At 33.3% G+C, this 21,479-nt stretch overlaps 2 protein-coding genes across 4 annotated transcripts; one reads left to right on the top strand and one right to left on the bottom strand.

Annotated features, from left to right (window-relative positions):
* Nucleotides 1-1,943: 1,943 nt before the first annotated feature.
* Nucleotides 1,944-4,118, bottom strand: LOC133293190 (2-methylene-furan-3-one reductase-like). 3 transcript variants are annotated; one of them, XM_061491727.1, is made up of 4 exons: nucleotides 3,993-4,118; nucleotides 3,723-3,890; nucleotides 2,820-3,306; nucleotides 1,944-2,520 (listed from the first exon to the last, which is right to left on the bottom strand). In XM_061491727.1, the coding sequence occupies exons 1-4, from the start codon at nucleotides 4,029-4,031 to the stop codon at nucleotides 2,168-2,170; spliced, it is 1,047 nt and encodes a 348-aa protein (XP_061347711.1). In that variant the 5' UTR covers nucleotides 4,032-4,118; the 3' UTR covers nucleotides 1,944-2,167. The 3 variants fall into 3 exon arrangements, with proteins under 3 accessions (XP_061347711.1, XP_061347716.1, XP_061347724.1); XM_061491732.1 differs by lacking the exon at nucleotides 3,993-4,118 and having other exon boundaries at nucleotides 3,723-3,982; XM_061491740.1 differs by lacking the exon at nucleotides 3,993-4,118 and having other exon boundaries at nucleotides 3,719-3,856.
* A 9,144-nt stretch (nucleotides 4,119-13,262) lies between these two features.
* LOC133293400 (NADH dehydrogenase [ubiquinone] 1 alpha subcomplex subunit 8-B) lies at nucleotides 13,263-16,672 on the top strand. The gene is made up of 3 exons (XM_061491972.1): nucleotides 13,263-13,356; nucleotides 13,533-13,746; nucleotides 16,172-16,672. Exons 2-3 carry the CDS (start codon nucleotides 13,559-13,561, stop codon nucleotides 16,302-16,304), a joined length of 321 nt encoding a protein of 106 aa, XP_061347956.1. The 5' UTR covers nucleotides 13,263-13,356; nucleotides 13,533-13,558; the 3' UTR covers nucleotides 16,305-16,672.
* The last annotated feature ends 4,807 nt before the right edge of the window (nucleotides 16,673-21,479 follow it).

Below are 21,479 nucleotides of genomic sequence, written 5' to 3'. Positions count from 1 at the left end.
TATCAACATGGAAAGTTGTACCTTGCTGGACCACATTACTAGTGGCCTTAGGAGGTTGAGTCAAAAGTTTCTGAAGTTGTTCAAACTGAGTCTGCTAAGAAAGACACCATCAGAGTCAGAGGATGCATGAGGCTCATCAACCTTGTCATCAGTAGAGACCTGATATGCACGACCTTTATTTTGTCTTTTAGGCTTCCAATTTGCAGGTTTCCTGTGGATTTCCTAACATTTCTCACGGGTATGACCAATTTTATTGCAGTGGGTGCACCATGGACGACCATCCCGTTTTGATTCTCCAGAGGAACGGTCAAAGGTACGGTTGGCAGCTAATGCAGACATATCATCAGACTTATCAAGCGACTCATTTTCTCCCAGCATAACTCTCCGTCTACTGGCTTCTCTACGAAGCAAAGGCGTCAGCAAGTGAGGGTAACGGTCGTTGCCCCAATATTCGACCACGAACCTCATCAAGATCGCGGTTGAGTCCGGCAAGGAAACCATACAGTCTTTCCTTCTCCAAGTGTTTTTTAAATTGGGTATTAGCTTCCAATCCCTTAAGATCTGATGCATAATAAAGATCCAATTCCTGCCATAAATTTGTTAGTGCAGTAAAATATTCAGTAATAGTCATACCCCTTTGACGAAAGTCTCTCAACTTATTTCTAAGTTCAAAGACTTGAGAAGTATTCTCCAGGTCTGAGTAATTTTGTTGAACAGCATCCCAAATTTCCTTGGCAGTATCGAAGAACAGATAGGTTTGACCAATCTGTGGTTCTATGGAATTAGTCAGCCAAGTCATGACCAAGGAATTATTAATCTCCCAATTGTCATAATCAGGAGAATCCTCAGTAGGTTTCTTAATTTTTCCCTCGAGATAGCCCATCTTACCCTTTGCCCGGATGACCAACTTAACCGATTGAAACCATTGCAGAAAATTCTTACCGTTCAACCGGTGATTAGTGATCTGCAAACCTAAGTTGTCTCCAGAGGGCTGAGAATTTGGGGCAGGTGAGGAGGCAGAAGAACGATTCGAGGAAGCCATGAATAGAAAGTGAAGGTTTGACCGTGGATCCAAAAAAAAAATTCTCTGATTTGATATCTGACCACTGGAACAGGGACAGAAGAGGCTGACGAGGTGATCTGGGCAGCTCGCGCCGGAAAAAGAGTCCGGGAAGGCGGCGTGTGGACCACACGCGCCGGAGAGTGGCCGCGCATTTGGCGGCGCGTGGGCGGTCTGACGGCGACGGGTCCGGCTGCGTTCAACTCGTCGGAGCCTTCTGAGTTAAATGGTACCTCCACCTTCTCGATTGGAGGTCTGTAGGTATGGTTTCTGAGATTTGGGTTTAGGTTGGATTGTGTTTGGGTGGTTTTTTGGATGATTTCAGCCTTGAAGGTGGCTGATTTAGGGTAGGAACGAACCCGCTCTTGATACCATATTGAAAAAAAAGTTTCTGTATATTGATATTGATATAAATTACATGATTATGTATTTATATAAGAAAGAATCGCTAAGAATGACTCAGCGATGACTAATCAATCCTAATCACAATCAATTCTAATCAATCACAATCAATCATAATCAATACTAATTAATAGGAAATAAAAACAGAAACATATTCGAATTCTGATTTTCTACGGAAGCCTTGTTGGAATTTTCCTTACTTCCGAGTAACTCACTTTCCTTTGATTAAAGCATTCAAATAATGAATTCATTTGAAATATAACAAATTTTGTCCTGTTTTAAGTCTACCTCTTGGAATTTTACATATGATAATCCTGATGAGTTATCACTTTATTCCTTTTTTGTTTGCTCTGGGAACTCAGGTAGACAAGGTCGGCATCAAGATTGGGAACATTAGACAAGTTGGGCATCAAGATTGGGAACATTAGGCACAGGAAGAAAATCCAAAGCTCAAATCTATTGTAACAGAAAGATCCAAGCATCTTGATTTTATTTATCAAATGCCCAAAGAAGCTTAAGACAGTACCCAAAAAAAAGAAGCATAAAACACACATATAATCCATATAGTGTACACAGCCTCAGTGCCACCTTATGTTATACAGACCAAGCCTTATTTTAATTATTTTCCTTCATATAATTCATAATTCATATCATAGTTATTACTTATTAGTAGTAACTATAATATATTTATTACTTAATAGTGAACTACTTCATGTAAATATCCTCTGAGAGGCCATTAACTCCTATCTTGGAATTGACCCTAGATAAAATGGGAGAGTGAGGATCCACCAAAGGGAAGCAAGAGACAACAACTTTTCCCCTAGCTCTTCCAGTTTCTAAATATCGGAAAGCCTCAATTACATCGTTAAAATGATATGGACCTGTGGGATCAATTTCAGGTTTGAGCTTTTTGCATTCCAAATATGGCCTAAGCTTTTCCAAGCTTTCCCCAGACACTGTCAAGCTTGAATAAACTGCTCTTGGATGTGATGGAGGCCATGTTATGTCAACTATTGCTCCATCATTCTTTGCTACAACAAAAGATTTCTTGCAGTCACCTGAAAATTTTGAAACATGTATTAAACAGTACATAAAAAAGTCAGCATCTTTATGATGCAAATAATTAGTTTCTATAAGGACAAACCCCAATGCACCAGGTTCCCCGACTCGCGAGGATAGAAGTGAGGATCAATTGTACGTAGCCTTACCTTTGCATTTTTGCAAAAAGGTTGTAAGACTTATTTGAACCTGCTACATTCAGGTCACAAGGAGCAACCTTACCGATGCCCCAAAACTCACCCACAAATAGTTAGTTACCAAAATGAATAAATTTACAAATTGTGTCATAAAAGTTTACCAATTGTGTCATAAAGAAAGTCAAATTTCTCCTCAATGTCTTCATATTTAGTCTTTGTATAGTCCACCACTTTATCAGCACCTAACTGTTTTACAAATTCCAGTTTTGGGGTGCTACAACTAGCCACAACATAAGAAGCTCCATAGAAGTGTTTGGCTAGCTGAACCACTAAAGTTCCAACCCCACCTGCTCCACCAACCACAAATATTGTCTGGCCCTTCTTAAAACCTGCAGTTGTGAAGCCTTCTATTGCTGTCTGAAGTGCCAAAGGCAAGCTTGCAGCCTCCTCAAATGAAAGGCATTTTGGTTTTCTTGAAACCAAGCTCTCTTCCACAACAATGAACTGTGCCAAAGTTCCAAGCTGCTTTGGTTTTTCCCCATTGTTGAAATCTTGGATGTTGCCATAAACCTCATCACCTATATCAAATTTTGTAACATCAACACCTTTTCCTATCACCACACCAGCCATGTCACAGCCAGGAACCGCCTGCATAATTTGACTTTTTCCCATTAATTCATTTGTTAAATTTATGCATAATATTCCTGCTACTCATCACAAAAACTTCTCTTCAAACTAGCAACCACGTATGATTTATCTTTCAACGTTATTATCTTCATGCATAAATTATATATATTTACCTAGGCCAGATAATGTTTTTCCCTTTTAAATATCCCACATCCCCAAGAAATATGCTTTAATGTGTAAAAGCAACATTAAAGGTATTTAAGTCTACATCATTAAACCATCACAATATTGATGGTAACCAATAATGCAATAGTCCAGTGGTTCTCAGGAAAAGATGTTATCCACTTATGATATTATCTAACTTAGCAAATGGCTCCCTAGATTTTGAGACACATACAAAATTGTTTCATATAATGGATTTAGAGTTTCATACTCACTGGAAAGTCAGAAGGAAAGATGGGAGATTGACGCCTCTTGACATCAATTGGATTCAAAGCAGCAGCATGAACTTGGACAAGTAGTTGGTTATGCTGAGGAGTAGGAATAGGTAAAATCCCCAGCTTAAGGACTTCCTTAGGACCATACTCTTCATAGAACCAAGCTTCCTGCATTTTCATTTTAAATTTTAGAAAATTTTCTTCTCAAATGTTTTTAGATAATTGGACCTGTCAGACACTATATTAAGTTGAAGAGTGAAAGAAGAGTACATATTTTTCTGAGAGAGATCGTCTATTTAAGGAAGGCATAGAAAGTGGGAAACTAACTTTATTGTCATATTATTCTCAGTCCAAATGGGAACTCATTTCACCAATAGCACAAAAACAAAGGTGGTAAAATCTAGAGAATGGAATTTTCATGCCGTTATACTTCTTCTACATAGCATGAAATAACTAGTGAAAATTGATGAACCCAATTGTAACGTCCGGCCACTCGAAGCATCAATGACTATTCCCACACACTAATACGAGACTTTTCACCGTGTTTTATCCTTACTCGCACAGTTCCCGAGAAAACTTCCCAAGAGGTCACCAATTCCAGAATTACTGTAAATCAATCACGCTTAACTATGGAATTCTTCTGTTCTGGGCTACTGAAAATATATGCATCTTGTTAGTATAGGTAGTACCAATTAATTCTTATAAGCTATTCCCAACTGTATCGTCTCATACCAGCACAGTCTCTGGAATCCCTCTCTTTCGGGTGATGATTCGATTCATTCATGTACCTAGTCGCAGGAAGCCTGCCAGGAACTGCTCCTTGTCTGTGCCCTTGCACATTGACGATCACTCCCCGCCCTCGTCAACGCCCGGGATGTTATACCAATAATTATTATAAACTACCTTCCACGTGAAAATAATGTCATCTTTAAAAGAAAGGAATTATTAAATCTTTATAGAAGTCTATTACATTGACATAATTGATAGAGAACTGCTACATGGTTGAAAGAAGACAGGGCTAAGAATACTCATATCTGATTCTTTCCTTTTCTTCGTTATGTTTTAATCATCTTAGTGCTTGGTAGAAAACCCCATCTAAACCAGTTATCTAAAGCAGCAAACTTAAAGTTACTTTCTGCTTTAGAATTTGAAAATGGAATTGCAATAAGCCTACAACATTTAATTACTTGAAATATATTAGGGGTGCTTATTGTCATTCTTGTGCTTTCCTAGCACTTCCATGTTATCACCAAATATATGTCAAGTAAAAAACTGATCAAATAAAACATAATGATTATCTTAGAAGAGGGGTTGATCCAAAGTCATAATTGATTCAGTGATAGCTAAGATACAAGAAGCAAGATATTATCTTGTACTTGAGGATAACCAATACATGAATGGCTCTCATAGATTGGTGATAGGTTTGTTCTCTTTGTTAGTTAAGATAGACATGTCTGAATTGAAATTCATTAATGTTGGCCACAACAAGTTATTATCCAAAGCCATGATTTATTCAGTGATAACTAAGATACAGGAAGCAATATATTATCTTTTTCTTGAGGATAACCATAACATGAATGGTTCTCATAGCTTGCTGATAAGTTTGATTCCTTAGGGAGTTAAGATAGACATGTTTGAATTGAAATTCATTAATGCTGGCCACAAGTACGGACGAATATGACTTTGTAGTCTTCATAAATAAACACTGAAAAACAAGTTATCAACAAAGTCCTTATGGTTGGAGTTCATTTGCTATAGCAGAGTTTTAAAAGGACATTACTGGAAGCAGCTTGAGAAGTGTGGTACATCTTTCAGAGAGTGACAAATCTTAAAAGCTGAAAGAGATGTTAACCTGATAATATTATCAGTAATCAACTACCAGTCAACCACAATGCTAAGCACTTCATGATTCCATTTGCATTTTGTTTTGTTGTTTATATCCATTTAGCAGTGTTTATCCAATCTTTTATCTTGGCTCTTTCATCCTTATGGACGCTTATTCTTATTGGCTCTTCTGGTGTTGAATTGTGTGGTACATCTTTCAGAGAGTGACAAATCTTAAAAACTGAAAGAAATGTTAACCTGATAATATTATCAGTAATCAACTACCAGTCAACCACAATGCTAAGCATTTCATGATTCCATTTGCATTTTGTTTTGTTGCTTATATCCATTTAGCAGTGTTTATCCAATCTTTTATCTTGGCTCTTTCATCCTTATGGACGCTTATTCTTATTGGCTCTTCTGGTGTTGAATTGTGTGGCTATTAATCTTTACATGTAGAAAATCAGTAATATCTAACCAGTTTATGGAGCAAAATCTTCTTGTCACGTTGATTTGATGTCTAACAGTTGTTTTGCTTGTAAATTATTCATTAATCTTGGTGTGTTCTTTAAAGAGTTTGATGTTTCTCATATTATATGAGATAAAATTATCTGCTACACGTGTATAAAAGTGTATAGGACCTACTGGGGAGCCATGCGAAAAAAATGAAAGAGTAAGAAAATATGTGCTTCACATACTTTTATGCATACGTAAGAGATAAAATTATCTCTTATAACGAGAGATATTAATCCCTTATTTAAAATGGGAAAATATTCATTTACAAAAATTTTTTAAATTACACTAAGTTTGACTGGTTATACACTCTTGACCATTTAAAAAGTTTGTAAATATAATCTTCCTCATTTAAAATATAACCTTGTAGTTTGTAAGAATTTGTAAATAAAAAATTTGTAAATATAATCTTTCCCCCGTTAAAATATATAAAGTGGCTTTCATAATTTGTACTCAGGAGTCAGGACTGCATTCACTGATATAAGTTGCTACAGCTTTTTTTCTTTTTTTTTCTTTTTTAACATAAAATTTCAAACTCAAGATTTATAAACATATTATTACCGCGCCAGCGCCACTTTAATTAGTTTCAACTCAGTTTTATAGGATTTGATTTGTGGAACTCATACCTTACTTCCTAATGCTACATTGTTGTGAATACTTTTTTTCATAGGGGTGCATGTCCCCACTTATTTGGACGAAATTAATCCTCTTTGTAGAATAGAATGTAAAGATTTTTGGCACTAGCCCAAATTATTTTGGATAAGAATTGAATCAGAAACCTTTCAACTCCATTAATCCAGTTCTTAGACACATGACTCACTTATAATTATATATGTATATTTTACATATTGTTGACAAAGGTTGAGGGTTTTGAAGGAAAAAGGAGAAAGGAGATAAATATATTATTTTGAGTACATATTCTTTATTTTAAAAGTGTTTAGAATGAAAAATATAAAATAAAATGATAAATCATCATAAGATTTCAATTATTATTTTTTGGGAAAAACTATTCTCATGTTAAATGAGATAAGTTTTCTTTTCTACATGTCCTTCGATAATTGTGCTACCTTTTTCTTTTCTTTTCTTTTTTTATTTTTCAGGTGGTGGAGCCCACAAATTTATCTCTATTACATAAGATGATTTATCTCCTTTAACATGATATTAATAAAACCCTTATTTTTTTTTAACATTACATAACTCTCCTAATTCAGAAATGGACTAAACTCCGCGTTTTTGGTGAGAGTGAGACACCCTGTGAGTAGGGGTGTTCATCAACCGATCCAAACTCATTCAAACCGCGATGACCGAACCGAAAAACCGATAACTGAATAAACCGAAAACCGAAAAATCGAAAACCGAAAAAAAACCGCAAAACTTAATTGGATTGGATCGGTTTTCGGATGGGTTGATGAAAACCGATCCAATATATTAATTTTCTTCTACCTACTTAGGCTTTTTCCCAATCATAGCCCAAAAATTTCTAAATCCAAGACCTATTAACCCATCAACTACACCCAAGAAAAAACTTAATCACATCTCATCGAAAAAAATTCATCTGTGTAAAGCTTCATATCTCATTGCCCAAAAAAAACTATATTATCGTTTAATGATGCTTTTGAATTTCAAAAAAAAAAACTTACAAAATCAATATATACAAAAGATGTTATTTGCACAATAATCATGAAACAAATTTTAGAATTTTCAAAAAATCGAAAACCGATCCAATCCAAACCGAAAAAAATTGGATCGGATCGGATTTGAGAAAAAATCCAAACCGAAGATATTGGATCAAATGATTTTTGCTTCCAAAATCGATTCAATCCAGACCGCGAACACCCCTACGAGAGGAGAGATGGACTAAACGGTGCGCTTTGAGCTTGGGCGGCTGCTTCTATCAAATTCAAATTATCAGAACAAACAGTTTAATTTTCAGAATCCGTTCATTACCGAATTGCGTCTATATGGTTGGTTTCATGATTCTGAGATTCTTGAATATGCTCATAATGGTGAGCTTTACAAGGAAAAGAGGTAATCATCATCTCATGAGGTTGTGATTTGTGAAGGTTGTCTAACCTGCGTAACCTTTTCCTTGCAACACTATGCCTTTCCCGCTTCTTGTACCTTTCTAACAAATTACGTTATTATCGCTTTTTAGAGGAAGCCTAACTGTGTCTTATTAGTTGTTGGAGGATGTACATTTTCATTGATTCTAGTTATTGTGTCAAATTATTGTGTTTTCACTTTTGAAAACACAAAACAAAGCGATTGTTTGTTTTGTGAGGAAATTAATTAAATAACTGAAGAGGTTGAATGGGCAACAGAGTAGGACTCATCTTAAAAATAAAAATTTAAATATCATCAAATTATGATATGTTTATGATGATTGTAGCTGTTAAACTAATTGTAATGACATGCTGAGAAATATGAAATTGTAGAGAAATTAAGTGAAAATGGATTAGAAACTCAAATATTATTATATAAATTTCTAAGTAGGATTTGTTATATTCTGTGCTTATCATTTTATGACTTCTTTTTTAAGCAAGTCTTCTGTACTATTTGACTCAGAAATTCACTGTTATGGTGTCAATATTGTGTGTATAGAATGAGATTCGTCGATTCAGAGTCTCAAAATTAGTTTAATGTATCATCCTAACTGCATATATGTCTCATTCTATATGGATAAAAGCTTCAAGTGATTCGAAAAGTTTGATGGGCAGGTTTGAATTTTTTTTTATTATTTTATTTTGTCTTTTCATTTTTGGGTGTTAGGATTGAATATTTTGACATATATATCAAGTTGGTTTATGGGAAGGAATGAACTGCGTATCCCAGCTTATTTCATATCTTTGTGATGCAATGTTTACTTTCTCATGAGGAATACTTTATTCTTTGTCTGAAATTTGCAACAGCATGGCCGCCAAATTTTCTTTTCTTTTCAACTTCCCACGGGAGCATGTTTCACTTTTTGTTCTCTCTGATTCCATGTTCCATGTGACGCACTTACAAAGTTACAATGTTCCACTGTACATGAATATTCAAGAAACTCGGTGTTAACTAAAATTATTGTTCAATAAGTATGGTCCGATTATTAAAAAAAAAAAAATTGAAATATAATAAATTACGATTAAATTCAAGTCCAAATAAAGTAACAGCTAATATTGTGATTTATTTGACAAGAAAATAAAGCAACAAATTTGACATGATTTGATATCTAAGATTTGGTACGTGTTTTGAAAGATTTAATTGTAATTATTTATTTATTTTTATAATTTAATTACCATTATATTTAATTTTAGGAATTTTTCTTATTTTAAGGATTTTAGATTTTGAATTTTGAATTTTTGATTAATTTATAATTATCAATAAAAGGGTGCATATAACCCTTATTGTATGAGTTGAATTTTGTTATTTTGATAATTAAAATTAAGAACTAGAGGATTACTCTTTTATGAAATCTTAACTTTCTGTTTAGCTAATTTTATTTTTATTTTTGAAGATATTCCAATTGATTCATCGCTTCGCGACTAATCCAATTCGGGGCGGGTTTTAGGGTTAAGACTTTTAAACCCCTCTCAAAGGCGGTAAGGGTCGAATATATGCTCTCACGCTCACCCCCACCTGATCAGTTTCCTGACGCCAACTGAACTACCATCATTTGATATATTTACCTATCTTTTCTATGAGTTTTTGGCATCACTTTATCTCCTCATTTTTCCTTTATATGTATAGAGAGAGATGGCAGGATCTTTTGACACCTATGTCAAACTTTGAAATTTGATACTAAATTCTAATCATTAATTTCCGTCAATCAAATTTATTAATTAATTATTAATTTTCAATAAATAAAAACAGCTTCATTTCATGTTAACTCTAAGCATTCTTTGAAGATTTTAATGAAAGTTTAAATCATTACTCATTCCTTTGCTCTTGTAAGCTATGTTTCATCGATATCGACACGGAACACGAGACACGATATGACACGACACATCGAACACATTTATTCTAAAAAATGTCATATTTCGACACGTCTTGATATTAAATAATATTTTTAATATATAATTAATACAATAACAATCCATAATAAGTCATATAACCAATTAAATATTCAAATTCTATAACATAAATATAAAGCAAAAGGAATTTTTCATACCTTGTTAATTTTTTATGTCAGATTCCATAACAGAAAAAATTGACTTATAAATTAATTTTTCATTTTTAGTTAATAAAATAAAATTTAGACCTAAAAAAAGGTGTCAAATGCGTGTCGGAGCGTTAATCGCGTGTCGGAAAAATTGATCGCGTGTCGAAAACACATATCAGACTGTGTCGAAGTATTGACCGTGTCTCTCAAAATATTAGCTGTGTATCAAAATGTGTCGGAACGTATTGGTATTCGACACGTGTCCACACAAATTTTTTAAAAAATCAGGTGCACGTGCTTTCCAACTTGTAAGTAGTGGCCGTGAAACAAATATCCTGAAATTAAGGATTGAATTCTAAGGAGGGTGGACATTTCTTACACTTCGAAACTTGTATGGCTCTTTGAGGTAAAAAAGTTGGAGGATAAATTTTTAATAGGTTTCATTTTGGATAGGTGTATTTTAAAAGCTTGAGTATAAATTTGGGGATTTTAGATTTTGGGTACTAGTAAATGATAATAAGAAAGTTGAATTTTGATCTTCAAAAAAAAAAAAAAAAGTAGAATTTTGAATTTTCACACGAGTTTCTCGGAGATTATTAAATCTTATAACTAAGAAGTTTATCTAACTTCCTTATTAATTGTTAGTTCAACCCAAATCAGACTCATGCGGGCTGCGGGCTATTCGAGTTGGTTCATTGACCCACATTTCCTTTATTTATTGATATAAAGTCTAGAAATGTTAATTTCAAATATTTTATTTTAAAAAGTTATATCAAAAACTTCAATTAATATTTTTATATTCCGACCTTAATTATCTTTTTGAGGCGAGTCGGTCTCACGTATCTTCATAAGCTTCAACTCTTTGAACCGTCTATAACACTAATCTTGAGTCAAAATTTAGTTATAATTAAAGTTTATCGTCTCTCCCGAAAGATGTTTGGTGGGAATTGAACTCAAATTTTCTTCCATGTTATTCTTTATTTTCTCTTTTAGACTATTTTCATTTTTTTTATTTTAGTATTTTCTTCTACTGTTGTGAGTTTTCAACATATTTGGTCTTATTTTTTCTTTTTCTTTTTCTTTTTTTCCTCAGTTTATTTTGTTATTTTTTATTACCACTTATTTGAATTTTTTCTTCTATTTTTTTATTTTTTATTTTTACTTTTCTATAAGTATTATAAGTTTTCAATATATTTGGTCTTATTTATTCTTTTATTTTATTTTTTTGTCATAAGTCTAATTTCTTTTTCTTAGAAGGATAAAATAAGTAGATTAGTTTAGTTTCTAATAGTGTTAAGGATGAATGTTGATAGAAAAAATCATAAGAGTGTAAGTGATTAAAAAAAAACATAAGATATAAGTGACTCAAAGTAAAATCATAGGGGGATTTTTGAAAAAAAATTTAACTAATGATTATTTCAAAATAAAATTTAGGTAATTTTAAAAGGAGAAACTTAATAATTCTAATAATCAATCATAACATTTTTAGTATTTTGAACTGGCTTAACGTGGCCTACATCAAACTAGACCAATTTGAGTTGGGCTAAATTGGTTCAAAACCTTAAGCATTGGAGCTTGAGTCTTGCATTGTAGACCACCGAGCCATCTTGACCAATGACCATTTGTTAGTAAGTACTAGCAAAATAATTTTAAAACTAATTTATTCCCGTATACTGAATTCGAGTACAGTTTCATGGAGTGTTTAAAATTTTAGTTAAACATTTTCCTAAAAAGAAATTAGTTAAACTTTTTAGAATTTAAAATATGAGATTTATAAGAACAATATTACGGAAAAGTAGTTGTATCATGTCAGAGAAATAAAAAATAACGGATCCCACATAATTAAAAAAAAAACATGTAGCACGCATCGATGGCTCAATAGGAAAGTTTTCTAAGAGTTTTTGATGTGACAAATGCATTTTTCAAGATATTTCATTGAATTAGTTTTTTGGTCAAACATATAATTGGACTAACGTCGAAAGACGCATGTCAAGTGTCTATGTGTATAGTCGCGCGCAAGATAGTTGTGCATACGACGGAGATTGGATGTGACGCTCCATAAACATGCACCTGATCATGACATGATGAGATTGAACAGACTGAAACACGCACATGGGTCTGATGCGTCCATACTGAAACGCGCGCTTGGTACTGACGTGTCTTAATTGGACCGACATGAGACACACATCTCGTGCCGACATGTCTTGGCTGGACTGACACGAAACACACACATGTCAGGTGCGCGACAATACACATAGATATCTGATATGTGTCTTCCTACATCAATTCAATAATACATTTGACCAAAAAATTAAACAGGCAAGATATTTCGAAAATCGCTTTTGTCAAGTCAAAAAGCCACTTTCCTATGTCATGTTGCATGACACTCGTATCTCCTTTAAAATATTTATTTTTTTAAAGCATATTTTACTTTAGGGATATAAGTTTTTGTTGAGAATTTTTTTTCCTCTCCTGTTGAAATAAAAAAAAAATTGGGATTCACCAATTAAAAAAAATTTGTAACTGATGAAAATTTGTATGTTTATGCAAGAGAGTATGTTTTTTATCGGGAGAAAAACATACCTCTTTATTTTATTTACATTTAAAAACATATGTTATGCAATGCTCAAAATAATTGGTCAATATATTATGGAATAAGATATTATGTTGGGCCTTTTTTTATATTCACCCTAGCTATTTGATAAAAATCTTCAATAACTTTCATCATTTCTCTTTTATTTTAAGAGGAAGGTTATACTTATAATTTTTTTTTACAACCTCTTACAATCATATATCATAACCGTTGATTTTCGCAAATCAACAATTGTCATTTATTATGAATTAATAATTAATTAATAAATTTAATTTGCGAAAATCATAACCGTTGATTGACGAAAATAAACGATTATAATATATGATTGTAAAAAAAAAAATTGTAACTATAATATCTTTCTTATTTTAATATTTTGATTTAACAATGTTAGAAAAAGTATGCAGAGTAGTCATAAAAAAATGTATATATTATTTAAAAATCAATTTTAAGATGTTCACCCACGGTGTATTTTAGCATTTTCCCTACTACTAACCTCACTGACAAACACTGCCCTAAAATCTTCTCTCTTGGCCACAACGACGAGAAAAATAGTGTAATTCAAGGTAAAGGGTTCTCAATTCTCTATTTGATTTTAAGTTTTCAAAGCTCAATATGATGAAGTTTCAATTTTTTTATTTCCCCTCTTTCAAAATGGTTTTCTTTCATTTTCTCGGGAACCAAACAGGATGTGACTAATCAAGGTGGTGGAGTTCTTATATTATTTTTATTTTTGTTGCAGGTGAAGAAGGAAGGGTTGAATTGGAGATGGCGAGCGCTGTAGATGCTTCTGGAAACCCGATCCCAACATCGGCGGTGTTGATGGCATCGTCGAAGCACATTGGGACAAGGTGCCACGCGGAGAACATTGAGTTCCTGAAATGCAAGAAGAAGGATCCAAACCCTGAAAAGTGTCTCGATAAAGGCCGTGAAGTTACTCGCTGTGTCCTTGGCCTGTGAGATTTTTTTAATATTTTAAATGTTATTTTTGCTGATTTTTTTTATTTAGTTTTTTAGTTTTGTTTGGTGTCTTGAAAAAATGCATGGGGAAAAATTGAAATGGATTTTGTTCATTTATTAGATGATGAATGATGAATTTTTTTGATGATGAATGATTCCTCAATTCCGATCTGTTTATTTGGCTGAACAAAATAGAAGTGGCTAGAGTAGCAAATATTTGGCATTTTTCTGATATTGAGAGTCAATGTTATTGCCTTAGTTATGCTATCTCATCAATAAACTGTAGTAGGTTGTAAATGTCAATCTGTTGTAATATTTGAGAAGATGGATTATATTACAAAGATTCTAGCACACCCATTTTTTTATAACCAAACAACACAATTCCCTCCTTAAGCTGTTGGATGATTGACTGGTTGTCTATCATCAGCTCAAGTGCCTGCAGGCAAAGGTGTGTTTTTTTGGGTAAATAATTTGAGTGTGAAAGTAGCGTTACTCAAATTATATTCAACATCTTCTGCTGTTTTTTTTTTTGGTTTATTTTATTTTATTTTGGCGGGGGTTTATTAGCTTGATCACTTTTGCATGAAGATCAGAAGTCATGGACTGGTTTTATTAACCCTCGTTGTTTGTATTTGTCAGCTGATCTTCTGTTTTGTTTTTGTATATTTTACATTATTTATTTGAATTGCCATTTGTGTACAGAACCCTAACTGAGTAAGGCATTCAGTGAACATGTTATTCTCTTAAAAATGCTAGATAGGCGGGACATTTTTGTGAGAATTTTTGACTGTATGATTTGACATGCTTGTTGACTCTTGGATGGGTGAGTGGTCCCTATTACTTTGTTCCATCCAACAATACCCTTGAAGCTAGCTGAATTTTTTCAAAATTCTGGCTATTTTTTCTCATTGTGTAGCATTGCACCCATTCTTTTATTTTTATTTTTATCGTTTGGTACAAACTAGGTACTAAGACCTTAGTGATGGTTGGGCAAATTGAATCATTATTAAGTGTGTCCCCCCCCCCCCCCCCTCTCTCTTTCCTTTTGGCTTGCGTAGCATGATTGTTTATGGCTTGTTGCTGGTGAAATTTCTTTTGTCAAGTGCTAATGACTTATCTTAAACTGATTGATTTTGACATGCTTCTGATTTCATTAGAGTACTGTATATCTGTAACAGTTCAGATTCAATAATTCCTATTTGATGATGATTTGAATATCAATTCATAAATGATGGTGATATCTTTTTTTTCTAGAATTTTTAAATGCAAACATGGTTCAATATTATAAATGCGCATTACTGCCAGTATATTAGATATTTAACCTGAGATTCAATGTGCTCGCAGTATTATGTTTTGTCAGAGTAAACTGATATGGATTTTTCTGTTCATGATGAAGTTGGCTTCTAATTCTAACTTAGCTGCTTCAAAGGGTACTGCATTTGTAGAACCAAAAGTGCTTTGTTGTAGACTGTGGAAGACTGACATCTTATATCCATTTATATATTCTTTCTCTTTAGGCCATGAAAAAATTGTCATATACCCTTTCTTTCTTTTTCCATTTCCACGCCATCTATTTGTGTACTTGATAAATGGATATATAGAATGGTGATAATTCAGTTGTCATTAGATTAAAATTAGAAACAAGTGCAATGTGGGCTTCAAGATGCAGTATTAGTATTAGAACTTAGAAGTTTTTTTGGTTGTTTGACTGTCTTATTAATTATTTCTTGAAATTCTCTTGTTGTTTGCGTATTTAATAGTCATGTAGGTTCATCATCTCTGTTTATTGCTGATTTGACTCTTTTATTACCAAATCCTTGGATCTTACCATTTTGTTCATGACTAATGCCATGGGTAACTTGTTATTAGAAATAGAACATCTCTTAACTTGGAAGTGCCATATGTTTGATGGATTAGTAATAACAATATCTACTACTAAGATATACCATATGTTTCAAACTCCTATTATTATTGGCCGCCACCTGCTGCTTGCTGTTGGCATTGCTCTAGTTTTTCAGATATTAAAGGTTGCAAACACCTTATTGAAAATTTTATTGGATGATTCCTTGGCCTTTGAAAGGAAGCATACTTTTTTTTTGGTGGAGAGGAAAACACATTTATGGTCATAATCATTATCACTGCTTGACGATTTCTCTATTACATACAATGTGATTTCTCTATGATATTACTTGTGCGCACAAAGTACAGTCAGATTTTTATGATTCATTTCTAACTGATTATATGTTTGTTCTCAGATACACACTACTTTTTATAATTTATTTGATATGTTATAACTGAAGGTTTTCAGTCAGATGACTCCTATGTATTTATTGCTTTCTATCATTCCCTGATGCATGCTCTATTATACTATGGATTTCCCAAGAATTTCTATATGATACTGATTAAATGCTTGTTCTGCAGTCTCAGGGATCTACACCAAAAGTGCACAAAGGAGATGGATGATTATGTTGGTTGCATGTACTACCATACAAATGAATTTGACTTGTGTCGCAAAGAGCAGCAAGAATTTGAGAAAAAATGTCCTTTGGAATGAAACTATGAGCACTGCTCTTGTCGAAAATAATACCACAGGCGATTTGGAATGAAACTATGCACTGCTCTTGTGGAAAATAATTCTCAAATATTCATTGATCTTGTCTGTTTGTATGAATCTTTGCCATTAACTATGTTGGTCATCTAAATTTTTGTAGAGAAATGCATCCAAGCAGGACGAAACAAATTCTCTTCAAACATAACAACTGATAAGAAATTTTGAAGTTGGAACATGCTTGTGATTTGATTGCGTGTTGGAAATGCATATTTCTTGTGCTTTATAAATAAAAACAGGATAGCTTGCCAAACTGCACCAATTTCTAGTGCCTTGGTGCAATGGCTCCTGTCAGCTAAACTAGATCACCTTTACCCACCCATACCACATTGGTTTCTGTGGAATATTTGGTATGGACCGTGACCAGACTTGAACTGAGAAAACTGCCAGCTTCACCAAGATCAGTAATGTACTCATGTTCAATAGATGCATTATTATTACAGAAATTCAAAATTGTAGTTCTCTTGTCATATTAAATCTTAGAGTAAATATCTTTTTTAGTCCTCAGCAAATTTTACGATGTCAGTTTTAGTCCCTAGCAAATAAAAAAACTATTTATGGTTCCTAAAAAGTTTAAAATGGACCTATTTAATTGAAATTGTGGTCCCTCGCAAATTCAAAAAAGATCCCCATTAGTCCCTTAAATGGACTAAAATGAGTTCATTTTGAATTTCTGAGGAACCACGAATAGCTTTTTTATTTGCTAGGGACTAAAGCGAGCATCGTAAAATTTGTTGAAGATCGAAAAGGGCATTTACTCTAAATCTTATTCTAGTTATTTTTCACTTGGTTTTCGTAGGTTGAGACTTGTAGGATAGCTGAGGTGCAAACATTTCTTTCAAGTCGAGCAAACTCTTTTTAGAGCCTATTTGGTTCACCTTTTAAAAAAAGTGACTTTTATCTCTTCTTTAATTTAAAAGTTTCTTTTTACAAAAATTAAAGCTATTTATATTTTTATAAAAATATTTAGTTTTTTTTTTAAAAAATATTTGGCTTTAGATTTCTGTTTTTTGTCGAAGTTAAAATTTATAGTTTCTGAAAAAAAAAAATTGACTTTTTTTTGTGACTTCTGCTTTTTTTTAAAAATAGATATCCAAACGGACTAAAAATGAGAAGTGTTTTTTTCAAAAAAAAAAACAGCTTTTGAAGAAAGAAAAGTTCATCCATCCAAACGGGTCCTTATTCTCCTTAAAATAAAATGTTTTGGGTATGTGGATTGAACGTGAATAAAATATAGTTCTTTGCTTCTTAAAACAATAATTATGAAGCAGCAAAATTAACCATGGCACAAAATGACGTGAATGAACAAACTAAAATCCAACAAGCAAATCAAGTGACTTAGGTCTTTTTTTGGGATAAAATTAAACACAAGGATGCGGTCACAAATAAGTACCTCCTCCTTGTTTTCTAGCGGTACTGCGCCAACAACGAGAAAGATTTTTGTGCTCCAGAGCACATATTCCTTCTATTTAAAAAATGATATTTGGATTAAAAAATTATTTTTCTCTCTCCTTAGTTATTTTTCAATTTTGATTGGTCCGTCCTAATAAGTGAGTGGTGCTCTTGAGCACATATGTATTTCTCCCCCAAAAACACTTCATTATGTCTTGAATTTTATTTTATTTTAAGGCAATGATGTAAGTTGGATTTTAGAAATGCATCTTATTAAAATGATTCTCATTTAAAGGTGGTAAAGCAGGTAACTCGTCACATTTTGCCTCCAACTTGTCTTAAAATAACCCAACTCTCCTTCCCCTGACTTGCTTTTAATCTGCCCTGCTGTGCCCTCCAACTAGTGAATATATTAGAAAAATGAATTTTTTTTTTCAAAAATTATACTCTATGAATGCAAAATGTGTCAAATGAAGACAAAGAAGTATAAAATAAGGTTACTAATTAATGATTTAAAAAAAAAAAAACTAATCTAATAGATTAATTCGTCCCATAACGAGTTGAACTTGTTTTGACCTGCCTTAGGCAGGACGAGTTCAAACAAATTAGCAGGTTAAAATCCCAACTCAAATCGTCATTTGTGACAGAAAAACAAGTCAATCATTTTGCCACCTTGTCTCTTCACTAATTTTACATGGATGTCCCTACATAATAGAAAATGTTCTTATGTACTCGAAATGTTGTATATCTCATTTAATAGATTTCAATGGTACGTAATTGACTTCAACTATAGAATATTATAGTTTGCACTTATTCTAGTTGCTGCTAGGGGTGAAACTGAGCCGGACCGGCCCACAGGGGCCTACGGCTCGGCCTACGTCAGGTCAGACCTAACCTAATATATTTCGTAAAATAGGCCGGGCTTGACCCTTGAAAAAGCTTGTTTAATGAAAAGGTCGTAGGCCCACTTTCACAAGGCCTGACCTATAAACCTACAGGCCGGCCTATATTGTACTATTTATTGTAAATAATTAATCCTAGATGCTGAGTGCCACTTCGTAGGATTCGTTTGACAGCTTGCCAATGAGTGTCAAGTGGAGATTGCATGAATTGACAGACTTTATTTACACAAAATGAAATATCAGGACATGTTGTATATTGAAGGGCACCTATAATAGATCGATATAATGAGGGATCATGGAAGGGAGTTCCATCTCTAGAAGAAAGCTTTAAACCAGATACCATAGGAGTAGTTAGAGATTTACAATCTGTCATCCCTGCCTTTTTTAATAGATCAGCTATATATTTGGATTGAGTCAAGTGGAGAACACCACGGGATGAAGATTTAGCTTCAATACCGAGAAAATAATGAAGGTTGCCTAGATCCTTGAGAGCAAATGAAGTGTTGAGGGACTTGATGAGTGTTGAAATAGCAGGGGAAGATGATCTGTAATGAGGATGTCATCCACATAGACTAGCACATAAGTAGTAGCTAAAGAAGTGGTGGACACAAAAAGTGAGGAGTCACACTTGGTGGCAGTAAAACCAAGCTGTATTAGAGTAGTAGTGACCTTTTCAAATCAAGCTCTAGGGACTTGTTTAAGTCCAGAAAGAAAAAACCTTCCCTTTACATATTTTAAGTCTAAACCCTCTCGGGCAAGAAGAACTCTAAGGAGGCGTTTGATACGAGAGATTTTTTTTCTAGAGAAAAAATATTTCTGAGAATATGGGAGGAAATTATTTAGCAGGAAAGTAACAAAAAGTTGTTTTGTAGACCAAAATTTTACCAGATAATTTTGGATAATTTTACTGATGGTACGTTTGGTTGATTGTAAAATATTGATGAGAATATTAATAGAAATTACCAATTTAGCTACAATTTTTTAATATTGTAGCAATAATGAAGGAGACTCTTCAGACACCGCTCAAAGGAAGGTGCATTTTGGTCTCTTTTCATTAAAATCAGATTCTGGGTCCATGGTAAAAAAGAATACCATATGTTTTGTGGTATAATTTTTTAGTTGTGTTTAGTACAAAATTGAAATGATGGGTAATTTTTTTTAGGATTCTTTATACCAAACTTGGTTAAAAAATATTTCTCACCCACTTTCACATCCAAACAAAATATTCATACCAAACATCCCTAAGGGGGCATTCGGTACAGGGGTAATTCTTTAATATCTGGGTATCATGATCACTGGAAATATGTTTGGAAAAATGGTGACCGGGAATAATATGAAAAAAGTGTTTGATAGGTCAAAATATTACTGAAAATATTTATTAATTTTACTGAACAGGTGTTTGATTGATAATAAAATATTACTGAGAAAATAGGTAACTTTTACGAAAGTACCCTCCCTCGTAATACATAACTTTAAACACCATTTAGAAACATAAATCATAAAACAGCCCTGCGAAAGAGAACAGCCCATTTCGGTTGTGACCTATTTTTGCACCGTATTGAATTTGAATTTGCATATTCCCAAATCGTGAAGAAATCATCAATTTTCATCATCCAGGTAAGTCCAAAATCCTCTACTTATTTGTTGTTGTCTCATCCCTTTGCAAGTGGTTATGATTATGAATGGTAAGTCCACAACCCAGAAGTCATGCACTTGGTTAATGAAGTCATGCACCTCGATGGGGGAAGTGGTTATGATTATGAATGGGAAGCTGTATGGCCTAGCTGGAAGACCCAGTAAAGATTATGAATGGGAAGTGGTTAATGAAGTCATGCACTTGGAAGACCCAGAGAGAAGTTTCCGTCGATGGGCTACCTCCACAACAACATTGTTATTATGAGGAAAACAGGTTGAAGGAACAAAACTTATTCTAGGTCACAAGGGTATTTTTGTCTGCGGAATATGTAAGGTATCAATAATTACCATGTCGAATAAGGTAATATTTTTGGCCTGTCGATAGTGTTAATTGCATACCCAGTCACAAATTATTCCATGAAAAATTTAATGTTTTCTTTGTACCAAATATGGGTATTTCCCGTTCCCACTACCAAATTCCTGGATATCTCTTTAGATTTCATATACCAAACAGCCCCTATAAGGTGGTGTTTGGTTGAAAGCTTTTTAGGGGATATTTATCTTTCTCAAGTATGGCTTTTAGAAACACCATGTTTGTTTCAAAGTTTTTCACCAAAAACCCATCTATCCAATTTGTCTGGATTTATGAGAAACATAGATATCCGCACTGTTTAGAAACCCAATTTGAAGGTGGGATTTTTCGGAAAACCGGTTATCTGGCTTTTAATGCACTGTTGATTTCATAAAGTTACATAATTTTCCCAGTAAAGTTTTTCCCCACCAAACAACTTTTTTTTACATTTTTCTAGCTATCTCACTTTATCTATCTTTCCAATCATTTCTCTATCTATCTCATTTCCCTACTATTCCAAAAAAATTTCCTCAACCAAACGCCCCCTAAAGCTATTCCAAAGACTAGTTATTGGAGAATTTTGCAAATGTGGCCTCTCAATACATAGGAGAAACCAAGAGTATGTTTAGATCTTCTTCTTTTTTTAAGTTAGAAGCTACTTATAAGTTAAAATTAAAATTAAAAAAAAATTACAAAAAAAAAAGCTTAAACAAAAAACTAAAAACTATTTGGTAATCACATAAAAATTTTAGCTTAAAAATTATTTAAAAACACATATTTCAAGAAAATTATCTCTCTCTTTATATCTTTATAACTTTTCATTTAAAAAAAACACGCAAT

This window comes from Gastrolobium bilobum, unplaced genomic scaffold (genome assembly GCF_033153095.1).
Source record: "Gastrolobium bilobum isolate Gb01-03AN ecotype WA unplaced genomic scaffold, APGP_CSIRO_Gbil_v1 utg909, whole genome shotgun sequence".
In the NCBI taxonomy this organism is placed as follows: Eukaryota; Viridiplantae; Streptophyta; class Magnoliopsida; order Fabales; family Fabaceae; genus Gastrolobium; species Gastrolobium bilobum.
Note: the sequence above shows the minus strand (reverse complement) of the source record. Positions and strands in the feature narration are given on the sequence as shown.